The 13,345-nt window shown below is 33.9% G+C and overlaps 1 protein-coding gene across 42 annotated transcripts in view; it reads right to left on the bottom strand.

The window, feature by feature from the left end:
• MIPOL1 (mirror-image polydactyly 1) overlaps positions 1–13,345 on the bottom strand; it is a 305,559-nt gene that overhangs the window by 117,955 nt on the left and 174,259 nt on the right. For all 42 annotated transcript variants that reach the window (XM_081547834.1, XM_081547833.1, XM_081547856.1 and 39 more), the window contains one exon: positions 1,032–1,126. In XM_081547834.1, coding sequence (XP_081403960.1) covers positions 1,032–1,126 — 95 coding nt within the window. The remainder of the gene's footprint in view (positions 1–1,031; positions 1,127–13,345) is intronic.

Genomic DNA, 13,345 nt, shown 5'->3' on the forward strand with positions numbered 1-13,345 from the left:
TTAGTGGTTCTTGAGACTTTGTGCCCATAGAAACCACTGGTATTTTCAGGTCACATTTCACTGTTTGCAGTCATCTTCAAAATATTATTTATAGTTATCACTACTTTGAAATTACAGTTTTTAATAGACTTGCTGTTAGATAGTTATTTAATGTATTAGTGCATTAATATATCATGATGTAATACCTTCACAATTTTATTTCAATAAAGCTGATTTTGATTTAACTGAATTTTATGCACTGAACATTATTTTGAGAAGGGGATAAAAATTTAAAAAAAAAAAATCTTTCAATAACCTACAGCTCTAGTTAGTGAATTCTTACATTTCAGACTTGAAGTTTTTTCAATCTTCATAAGTATTTAAAAATATGCAGTGCCTTGTACAACATTTTCAAAGCTTTTATTAAAAAAAACAAATATTTTACATGCAGCCCAAGACACAGTCTTCTCTCTCACACACAACACAAAACTGAAACAAAAATGTCACAAAACAATATTTACCCTTACTGCACTCTTGACATTTTCTATTCTATCTCTATTCATTAAAACATGCCAGTGAGACCTACTGAATTAATTTTACAACTAATTTTGGAGCATAAATTAAATTAGTCTTAAAAATCCTTTAGTGGAATTCCTTTAGAAACTTTTCATACTGTGATAGTTGAAAGGCTGTTATTACTGCTATTCATGTACTATTTTAAAAATATATGCCTTCATTTCAGAGGTGCCATTCAGATGAGCCAATAGCTCAAGAGCTAAGCAGGCTCCATTTAGACAACTGGTTAAGAGTTACGTAAACTTTCTAATTCCCATTTTATAATGGGAGTTTCAACTTAAACTTTACCAAATACCAGAAGGAAACAAGGTAGAATAATAAATATTTTATGCTTGAATCATTTTAAAATTACAAAAATGTCTTAAGTGTATAATGTTTAATTTCATCGAGGTATTTCCTCATTCACCACTATAAAACTGGGTAGAAACATTTTCCAAACTAACATTTTCTTATGTCCAGGATAAAAAGAATTTTACCTGTAGTAAACTCGAAGTGTCTGGATTTCTTCTTCCAATTTTTTGTACTGCTGAACTGCGGTTTCTCTGGCTTGTTGCATAGCTAACAACTTTGCCTGCAAGTAATTCACATTTTAAGAAATTTAATATCAATTTGGTATCTTTAAATACACTACTATAGTATGAATAGAAGTCTTTAATTTCTGGGAGTTTAAAAACCCATCAGTATTTTTAGGAGTGGTTCATAATTTCCCAATTCAATTATATTAATAACAGAAATATTAAAGACATGAACATATTTAATTTACCAACTTTGCTCATTACTAAACTTCAATCTTATTCATCTGTATCATCAGATATATGCCTTTCTGCAATGTTTAACTTTACACACAGAATTCAGAATGTGGAACATGGGTTCAGAGCATTATCTAGAGTAGAGATAAGCACAATGGGTGTTTCACATATAAATTTTATGTGGCTCCACTGCCTGATCGCTAGATTTTCTTTTAACTTTATTAATAGAAACTCAGAAAATTCTAAATATGTTAAGCCATCTTTGATATTTAACATGAAAAAAATGGCACAAGACTACAACCTGATTTTTACAGATATGATTTAACCTCTTCAATTCCTTTTCTACAGGAAAAAAAAAAATCTCTAAAGGGAGAATGGCAGTAATTTTGAATGTTGGAGATCTTCTACTCAAGGGTTGCTATTGTTCATTTTGGCTTATAATATTTAAATTTTAAAGAGTCTTAATCAGTTTTTCAATAGAGTTCAATAGTAATTTTAAAAGAATTGTACCTTCTAAACATCATTCCCCAAATTTCCAGCATAGTCAAATAAAGTTATCAACTCACCTTTTAAAGTATGGTACTGGTAAGTCAGACTTTAATTTTGCTTATTTAAAGTTTAATTTTCATGAAAAGGCTGTCTTTTACTTTAAATGTGTTTGACAGATAACATGAAGCAAACTGTTATCATACACGTCACAAACTGCACTAAAGGTAATAATTAAAGAGTAATCAAAAGTTGAAGGTTGAATGAAATTCATTAATTTTGCTGAACTCATATGATTTCACTGAAATTATTTTCTTGCATAAGAATGAAGTCATAAGATAAATTGTGAAATCTGATCATAGGAAAATTAACGAGTGTAATATAAATAAACATTAAACAGTGCCACTTTTCTATTTTAATAATGCAGAATTATAAAAAAATAGCAGTTTAAATTTTTATGTAACAAATTAAGCATCAAATTAATTAGCTATCTGCACTAGCAAATCCTAACAAAGAGTTACTTTTAATTAAATTTACGATGTTCAAGTGCTTGCTTTAACATGCCACATTCTAGAATTATGATTGAAATATTCTCAAAAATTATTTTTAAAAAAGCATTTAAAGCTGGTTCTTGATGCCAATAATTAACAGCTTTGCTAATTTTCAGTATACTATAAAATGTAATTGAAAGGGTAACTTGCATGACTGAATACCCACTGTGATTAATAAGAAACCAAAAAGAATCACCCCCAAAATATTTCACATTCAACTTACAAAACATCAGACATCCTGTTGCATGTAATATAAGAAATGTCAATTATTTGACAGGTAATTGAGAATTTAATAAATAACAATGGAACAATATTAAGAATCTGAGATGATTATTTTTAAGCTTTTGTACCCAGTACTTCTGCAGAAAACCAAAAAACAAACAAACCCCAAAAAAAGCAAAAAACAAAACCAGCAATGTTGTAGCAGGAAAAAGCCATAACAAAGATTATGCCTAAGAAATTTCTTCAATGAAAATGGGATGTGAGAACTGTACTTAAATTCTCTTGTTTTGGGTAAAAATGAACATTTTATTCCCCTTCCTATGCTCAGTTCACCATGAAGATCTGGTGTTGCTTCATAGCAACCCATTTGATTTATTACTTCCAAATGCCTAATCTTATATCTAGGCACTGGAGACTATGTTCAAAGCTATTATAAACCTTCTGGCCTTACAAGCTCCTTCCGCTACTTTATCAGATACACACTTATCTGGTCAACTTTTTTTAGGGGTGGGTAAATACCCTTACCCTATGGCACAGTGATCCTGTTTGACGGCTAGGATGAACTTCCTTCCCCACTACTTCAGGTACTCAAGTATATATGATCTAGAATTTTTTAAAAAATATTTATTTAGTTAGTTGTGCTGGTCTTAGTTGCAGCATATGGGATCTTCGACCTTCATTGTGACATGTGGGATCTTTTTTTTTTTTCTTTTTAAGCTTTGGCACACAGGATGTTCTAGCTGTGGCATGCAAACTCCTAGTTGCAGCATGTGGGATCCAGTTCCTGACCAGAGATTGAACCCAGGTCCCCTGCATTGGGCATGTGGAGTCCCAGCCACTGGACCACTGGGGCATCCCTATATGGTTTAGACTGTTCAAACAGAGTAGTGCATCCTGATAGCCCCAGAAGACAATTGAACCTTGATGACATCATTTGTGTCCTGGATCCCTGTACCCCAGACAGATCCAGATTCATTTCTTGGACACATGAGGGGTTTTTTTTTTTTGCATAGGCTACTTTGAGTTGGATTTATGGCATATACAATGTAATGTCCCTGGTGGCTCAGAAGGTAAAGAACTTGCCTGCAATGCAGGACACCTGGGTTCGATCCTTGGGTTGGGAAGATCCCCTGGAGAAGGGAATGGCTACCTACTCCAGTATTCTTGTATGGAGAATTCCATGGACAGAGAAGCCCGGTGGGCTACAGTCCATGGGGTCACAAAGAGTATAAGCAATGTAAGAAAATTTAATTAATTTACATGTGCTGTTTATATCTATTGCATTTCCTAGTTTCATTATTGAAAGAAAAGTGAAAGTGTTAGTCGCTCAGTCGTGTTGACTCTTTCCATCACACTGCAAGTCAAAAATATATTTAATCTCAAACACAATAAAAATTACAAACAAGATATTTTTCCTGTTTCTCTGCCATCGTATTTCCCATGTTTCTGGTAATTACTTGTCAATCTCCCACCCCCAATCTTCAAACTACAAATGTTCTGAGATTTCAAGTTACCTGTTTGTTGTATATCCTTCTAGAAATATATATATACAAGCATTTATATATTTATAACCAAATAAATCTTTTTACAATATTGATGGTATTCTTTACACACTGTTAAAAACCTTGTTTTAGATTTAAAAGAAGTTTTGCTATTTTGCTTTCTATTAAAAAAGAAATCTTTTATCCCAACCCATGTGTTGCACTCACTAATCACATTTCCTTCCTTCCCTCCAACCCCAAAGTGAAACATTTCCATGAATTTGGGTTCATCATTTTCAAGAGTATTTTATAATTTTACAATATAGTTATGTACTTGCAGATAATATATCTGATTGTTTATACATTTCTAAACTTTATATAACTCCGGGAGATAGTGGAAGACAGTGAAGCCTGGCATGATACAATCCATGGGGTCACAAAGAGTTAGGCACAACTTAGCAACTGAACAACACAATGACAACCTTTATATAAATGATACTCTATACATTCACAGACAATTGCTAATAATTACCTTCACACATTGTGAACATGTACTTTAAAATATATTTTTGAGCAAAGCCTATAGTGAGTCAAAATTTCCAAGTATTGCTGGCCCTCCCTATCCACAGGTTCCATATATGCAGATACTGAAGGGCTAATTAAGGAACTTGAACACCGCAGATGTTGGTGTCTGTGGGGGTCCTAGAACCAATCCCCTCTGGATAACAAGGGGTGATTATATGGTCATAGAGTTAGACAAACATTGTACACAAGTATAACATTTTTTTTAAACTTACATTTTCAGGTAAAAATTTTATTGAAGTAAAACATTCATAACATATATAAATATATACATATATGAATTTTTTAGGTAAGCTTCTTGAGTTATAACTGAGGCAAAGTAAAAATTCACCCATTTTTTGGTGTACAGTTGTATAAATTTTCACAAGTTTATACAGTTATGTAATAACAATGACAGTTAAGACACAGCATATTTTCATTATCCCAAAATGTTCCCTTGTGCAACACTGAAATCAATGTCCTTTCTTTACATGCAGTTCCTGGCAAACAGTGATGTGATTTTTATTTTTACTGCTATAGTCTTCCCATTTCTAGAACATCATATAAATATTATATAGTCGACAGCCTTCTGAATTTGGCTTCTTTTACTTAATGCTTTTAAAGATTCATTCATATTATTACACGGATTAGTAGTTCATTCCTTTGTATCACTGAGCAGTACTCCACGGCGTGGATGTACTATAATCTGTATATTCATTCACCAGTTGATGGACAGTTGGATTGTTTCCAGTTTTTGGTAGTTTTAATAAAGCTGCTATAAACATTTGTTTATAGATACTTTTGTGGAAATATGCTTTCATTTCTCTTACTTAGGTAAACACCATGGAGTGGAATTGCTGGGTCTCATGATAAGTGTGTGTGTTTATATACTTTAAAAGTTATGTACTCTATTAAGTTATATACATTATAAAGAAACTGCCAAACATGCTGCCTAAATTGATAAAACTTAAAAACATCTGTGCTTCAGCAAAGGAAACCATAAGCAAAATGAAAATACAACCGATAGAATGGGAGAAAATATTTGCAAACAATGTAACTGACAAAGGATTCATTTTCAAAATACACAAACAACTCATACAATTCAACAACAAAAAAACCCTAAACAATCCAATCAAAAAGGGCAGAAATAAACAGGCATTTCTCCAAAGAAGACATACAGATGACCAACAGGCATATGAAAAGATGCTCAACATCGCTAACTACCAGAGAAATGCAAATCAAAACCACAATGAGGTATCACCTCACATCGGTCAGATGGACCACCATTAAAAAGTCTACAAATAACAAATACTGAAGAGGGTGTGGAGAAAAGGGAATCCTTCTACATTGTTGGTGGGAATGTAACTGGTCCAACCACTATGGACAACAATATGGAGATTCCTCTAAAAACTAAAAATAGAGTTGCCATATGATCCAGCAATCCCAATCCTGGGCATATACCCAGATAAAACTATAATTCAAAAAGACACATGTTCAAAGCAGCACTATTCACAATAGCCAAAACATGGAAACCTAAACGTCCATCAACAGATGAATAAAAAACAAAGATGTGACACATATGTATAATACAATGCAATACTACTCAGTCATAAAGCAGAACAAAATAATGCCATTTGTAGCAACATGGATGGAACTAGAGATTATCACACTAAGTAAAGTAAATCAGAAAGAGAAAGACAAATACCATAATACCATATCACTTATATGTGGAACCTGTAATATGACATACACAAACTTATCTATGAAACAGAAACAGACTCACAGACATAGAAAACAGACTTGTGGTTGCCAAGAGGGTGGTGTGTAGGGGAGGGACTGGGTGGGAGTTTGGGGTTAGCAGATGCAAGCTATTCAATATACAGCATCAATAAACAACAAGGTCCTATTGTATAGCACAGAGAATTATATTCAATGTACTGAATGTAAAAAAGAATGTGTTGGCGAGTGTGTGTGTGTGTGTGTGTGTGTGTGTGTGTGTGTATGAATCATTTTGCTACACAGCAGAATTTACCAGACCATTGTAAATCAACTAGATTTCAATAAAAAACAAAACAAAAACCATCTATGGTTAACCGTAATAGCAATGCCATTTGTTGAATGCCTGCTATGGGTTGGACATCGTACTGAGTATTTGAAATGCCAGGCTGGATGAAGCACAAGCTGGAATCAAGATTACCAGGAGAAATATCAACAACCTCAGATATGCAGATGATACCACTCCAATAGAAGAAAGCAAAGAGGAACCAAAGAGCCTCTTGATGAAAGTGAAAGAGGAGAGTAAAAAAGCTGGCTTAAAATTCAACATTCAAAAAACTAAGACCATGATATCTGGTCCCATTACTTCACGGCAAATAGATGGGGAAAAGTGGAAACAGTGACAGATTTCATTTTCTTGGGCTCCAAATCACTGTGGACAGTGACTGTGGCCATGAAATTAAAAGATGCGGCGCCTGGTGGGCTGCCGTCTATGGGGTTGCACAGAGTCAGACACGACTGAAGCGACTTAGCAGCAGCAGCAGCTCCTTGGAAGAAAAGCTATTACAAACCTAGACAGGGTATTAAAAAGCAGAGACATCACTTTGCTGACAAAGGTCGGTATAGTCAAAGCTATGGTTTTTCCAGTAGTCAGGTACAGATGTGAGAGGTGGACCATAAAGAAGACTGAGTGCCAAACTGAGGCTTTTGAATTGTGGTTCTCGAGAAGATTCTCTTGAGAGTCCCTGGACTGCAAGGAGATGAAACCAGTCAATTCTAGAGCACATTGACCCTGAATATTCATTGTAAGGACTGATGCTGAAGCTGAAGCTGCAATACTTTGGCCACCTGATGTGAAGAGCCGACTCAATGGGAAAAGACCCTGATGGTGGGAAAGATTGAGGGCAAGAGGAGAAGGGGATAAAAGATGAGATGTTTGGATGGCATCACTGACTCAATGGACATGAGTTTGAGCAAGCTCCAAGAGTTAGTGAAGGACAGGGAAACCTGGTGTGCTGCAGTTCATGGGGTCGCAAAGAGTCAGACACGACTTAGCGACTGAACAACAACAACTATATCCACAAATCAGTGAGATAATTCCAGTATCCCTATTTTACAGATGATTAAACTGAGGTCCATGAACATTAATCAACTTGTAAATATAACAGAGCTAGTGACTGATAGAACTTGAGCACATATTCAAGCCTATTTGGAACAAAATACATATTTCTCCCTTAAACCTCAGCATACAAGCATTCTGGGCTGTGTGTGGGGTATCTTTTCTCTTTGTTTCCAGGTTTTAAAGCTATAACTGACATATAACCTTAAATTAATTTTAGGTGTACAATATAATGAATATATATATATATATATATATAGAGAGAGAGAGAGAGAGGTGGTTTAGTTGTTAAGTTGTATCCAACTCTTGCGACCCCATGGACTATAGCCTGCCAGGCTCCTCTGCCCATGGGATTCTCCAGGCAAGAATACTGGAGTGGGTTGCCATTTCCTTCTCTAGGGGATCTTTCCAACCCAGGAAACCCGGGTCTCCTGCACTGCAGGCAGATTTTTTACCAATTGAGCTATAACGGAAGTCCTATATATACATACTGCAAAATAAATACCACAGTAAGTTAACATCCATCACCTCACATGATCACATTTTTTTTTTTCCTGTGATGAGAAGTTTTAAGATTTACTCTCCTAGCAACTTTCAAATATATAATACAGTATTGTTACTATTCTGTACATTAGCACTTCTCCAGAACTTATTTACCTTAAGTGACTGAAAACATGTTGGTTAATTAAAGTTAGGTTAAACTTATAATTACCTTATTATTCTTAAACTGTATCTATCTTGAGCAATACCATCTAAACAGGACAACCATTTGTACTATTAATGCTACTCTTCAGGAATTAACTACATCATTTCCTTAGAGTTTTATCTAGTAATGTAGAATCACAAAGAAAAGACTACTCTATTCACATCAGTGAACACTATTTGTATAGATATTGTGGAGAAACCACTTTTATCTTACTTTAAAATCTTGTTATGTTTGGTTTTGAATGTGTTTTTAATAGTAATAGCCTGATACAGTTAAACCTTTCTTTGGTAACTCCAAGATCATAAATGGAAATCTGTTTTTGTCAGAGAACAGAGGCATCTGATCTTATATATGATATCTACTAAAGAAAGAAACATACAGTACAAATCAGATCACAGAACCAAATCCTGAAAAGGGTTTCAGAGGTAATATAGTCCTCTGCTTTTATAGGTGAGGAAATTGTTGCTAACATTATACAATATGTTTAGAGAAACATTTGGGAGGTGTTTAAGGTTTCATAGCTGGTTAGAAGTTTGAACTAGCAGGAAACTATCCACAAAATATTGCTTATTTTTAACAAGAAATTAATGTATATGTTAACTGTTTTAATAGAAGTATTTTACAGAGTAAGCACAAATATATGGACTGTGCTATGTTATTAAACACATCTGTAAGGTACCTAATTAGAGATTTTCAAACAATATGTCTGCACAATTGCTCAAACAATATGAGTATAACCATTCAAGTATTTGACTCTTTAATCTCCGAAGCTTATTAAGAAGCTCGTAAAGAAACACTGAAAAAGGATATCTAAAAAATTAGAAGCTACTATATTAGAAAGATACAAATGACTGATTTTAATTACATCTCCCCTTGATAAGAAGACTGGGATTACAGCAGTATATTACCGGAGTGCATTGCTCTTTCAAAGGTTATTCCTCAGAGGTTATCTTTTGTCCTCATGTCAAATTTCTTAGACCAAGCATGATAAGCATCTAGACTCAAAAGCAGCTGTAATGCACTGTCTAGTGATCTATGGTTTGAAATGGAAGCAGAAATAAAAATATACACAGGCAGAGAGTGATCTATGAGCAGTGAGAAGAAACCATGAAGCAGAGAAACGAAGGGTAGAGAGAAGTACCCCAGAAAGACAGCACAGCACACTGAGTAAGAATAAACTTGAGTTTCACTTCCAGCAATTAGTTCTATGAGTGAGTAAGTTAGAGCCTGTGGACCTCTAGTTTCTTTTTGGTAAAATAAGCATAATATCACATGTCACAGTATTACAATACATGATAAAATAAATTCCCATACAATATAGCCATATCAAAGTGAATAAATATATAAACTGCACAATAGAAACTGTTGAACTTTTGATGTGAAGTTACTGTGGAAAGAAGTATGTCAGTAAGGAATAGCATTGTATAAAGTAACAGGTCACTAAGGTGAGAAGGAATTGGGCTTAAAATACAAGTTCAAGCCATGTGGCCATCTAAAGAATGGTTGTTAAGAACTACAGTTCTTAAATATTTTTAAAATATGAGCTGTAAAGATTGTGCTGCAACTACTCAATTCTCGTTGGACAGTGAAAGCAGCCATAGACAATATATAAATGAACAAGCATGGCTGTATTCAAAAAAAACTTTATTTACAAAAATAAGGAGCCTGTCCAAAGGCCATTGTTTGCCAACTATGTATCTGGAAAGCCAGATACATAGAACCTAAAATACTTCTTGGTCTTTATAAGCTTTTGGCTAATGCTGTCAGATACTGGGGAAATGAAGAAAATGTTGCTCTCTCGAGACAAACATGTTTCTGGGTGCAATGAAACAAAATACCTGAAATCCACGCTGTTCTAGAACAGATTTGCCAGGACATATAACGACAGGAAGGAAAAAAGGAGTTAATGGTTGTATGGTAACCATGTGCTGGCATAAGAACACTGCTTTGTGACAGGAAACCACCTTGTCAGTGAGCTATGATGTCACCTATTGTATACAAAGCAAAACAAATGAAAAACCTTGCAGCTTTAAATTCTATTTTCCCTGATGTCAATAGAGTTTCAATAGCATTCTTTTTATTAGTGTTTGCATGGCATATCTTTTTTATATCCTGTTAATGTCAATCTTTTTTACATGCCTAGGTTTAGATGTGACTACTGTGAACAGCATAAAGGCAGAACTCAGAGATATTGCAAGTTCAGTTCCAGAGCACTGGAATAAAGCAAAGACTGCAATGAACTGAGTGACATGAATTTTCTAGCTTCCCAGAATGTACATGTTATGTTTATACTATAATGTAGTCTATTAAGTGTGCAATAGCATTATGTCTATAAAATCAATGTGCTTATCTTAATTAAAAATACTTTATTGCTGCAAAATGCTAATCATCATATGAACCTTTAGTGAGTCATAATCCTTTTGTAATAGTAATATCAGAGATCCCTGATCACAGATAACCATAACAAATAAAATGAAAAAGTTTTAAATAGTAAGAATTATTAAAATGTGACACAGAGACACGCAATGAACAAATGTTGATGGAAAATTGTACTGACTTGCTTGACAAAGGGTTGCCACAAACCTCTTACTTGTAAAAAACTCACTATCTGAGAAGCACAATAAAGCAACGTATGATAAAATGAGGTTTGCTTGTATTTTTTTCAGTCTAAAAATCTTTGTCTTTTAACTAGGACATTTGATCTCTTTACAGTTAATGTAATTACCACTAGATTTGGGCTTAAGTATATATTCTTATTTCCTAATGGCTCAGATTGTAAAGAATCTGTCTGCAAAGAGGGAGACTGAGGTTTGATCCCTGGGTCAGGAAGATCTCCTGGAAAAGGGAATGGCATCCCATTTCAGTATTCTTGTCTGGAGAATCCCATGGACAGAGGAGCTTGGTGGGCTACAGTTCATGGGATTGCAAAGAGTCAGACACAGCTGAGCGATTAACACTTTCATATATTCTTATCTTGTGCTTTCTATTTGGCCTGTTAGCTCTGCTACATTTTTCTTTTAAAATCATCTTTTCTTGTTATATTTTGGGTTCGTTTATTATCCCATTTCCCCTTCTTCATTTAATGTAATAATTCCTTCACATTCTCTTAATGATTATCCCAGAAATCAAGATTCAACTTGATTTAGCATAAATATAACATTAATCTTCCTGGACAATGAGAGGACCTATAACCCTTTAACTCTTTTTACTTTCATTCCAATTTATTTGTTACTGTTTTTAAAATGTATTATAATTCACCTTAGTTACATTTAATTCCCTCAAAACATTATTAATATTATTTTTTTGAGTAAATGTATACTTATATTTGTCACTTTTTTTGTGTTTCATTCCTTCCTCCTTGGGAAGTTCCTTACAGAATCACATTTCTTCTACTTACAAACAGCTCTTGGAAGTTTCTTTAATACAAGGCTGAAAATGACTAAATCAAGTTAGTTGCAAATTCAGATTTTCCAGATAGTAATTTATGGGAATTATGTTGGACTAAATTGGCCATATCTTTCTCTGAGGAGAACTTTTTGTGTCTGTTTCATTAGGGGGTCAGAGGAGACAATTCCTAGATAAAGTTCAAGAAGTCTGGATTAATATCATTTCTGGCTCAGATGGGGATCCCAAGTGAAGATCAAAGTACTTCTATAGATGTCGGGCCCTGGTACTTCTGGGGACCATTGATTTGCCTACTTTTGGAGAGGGGAATGATTCTGGTTCAACTCTCAGTTTTTTGATGAAGTAAAATCTTTGGAAAATTTGCTCGATTTTTTGTGAGTCTAGCAATGCATGAATTAGATTTTGTCCAGGACCTGGCAGGCTGGCAGCAGAAGGGTCCCCACAGTATGTGTCCGTTACACTTCAAGAAGAAAAAGCTTATACTGAAATTTAACATGTATGATGCCATCAAAAACAGACCAAACTATTTTTATAATTTAATGTTTGGAATTCTCAGATTTGGTACATTAGCTAGACTTAATTATTTTAATAATTGAATAATTTTTTGAATTGTTTTTGATTAGAAAAGATATAAGAGAAGGTTTCAGATCACCATGTGCAAGCCCTTCTCTGTGAAGAGCCCACTGTGTGGTGGTCTAGTCCAAAATCCAAACACCCGAAACATAAAGTAAAATTTTGAACATAGTCATCCTAACAATATTTCCAATATCATCACTTTTAGCTGTGTATTAACTAGTGTAACTTTATTAGTATCTTTTTTTGCTTTCTCTTTAAAAACAACAGCTTCTCTGTTCTACAATAAACACACTATAAGAATGAAAGCTATTTAAAACAGATTAATGGTCAGAATCACTACAGCAGCTAGCACGGTTCAGTTGACTGATAAATTATGTCATAAGCTTGACATGTCTGATCTCCAATAACTGCCACATATTCTAATTAAACAAACAGAAGTTATCATAGTCTCACTTATTTTAAAGGGAAAACTATATATAAATAATTATTTAATTGATAAGATGTTGAAAAGCAGAAATTGAAACATTCCCCCTAACTACACTTAACAATGTAAATCCTTCTGGAAAAAAAATTCCTTGGGGTGTAAGAACTGCTTGTTAGGAAATTATTTACTTAAACTCTCTCAGTTTTTAAGGTTATAAATAAAAGTTAGTGTCAGAACCAGAATTTGAGTACAGAATTCTTAACTACCTATTCAATAAACAATTCTGAGTTTATGCATTAACTACTTTGCCAACTTCTCCAACTTTAAAGAAGCCATTATATCCTATTGAGATGACAATAAAGACAACATAGTTTACTCCCAATTTCTCTCTTTTTCTGTTCACTGTCATTTAAAGGTTTTTTTTGTATTTTTAATTTTAGTGTATGATATTCAATTTTAAAGCCATAAGTAATTCAACATATATATTTTGAAGCATTTGTCCATTAATTCAGAC

The sequence above is a fragment of the Giraffa tippelskirchi genome, chromosome 12, assembly GCF_054371585.1.
Source record: "Giraffa tippelskirchi isolate mGirTip1 chromosome 12, T2T-mGirTip1v1.2.pri, whole genome shotgun sequence".
Taxonomy (NCBI): domain Eukaryota; kingdom Metazoa; phylum Chordata; class Mammalia; order Artiodactyla; family Giraffidae; genus Giraffa; species Giraffa tippelskirchi.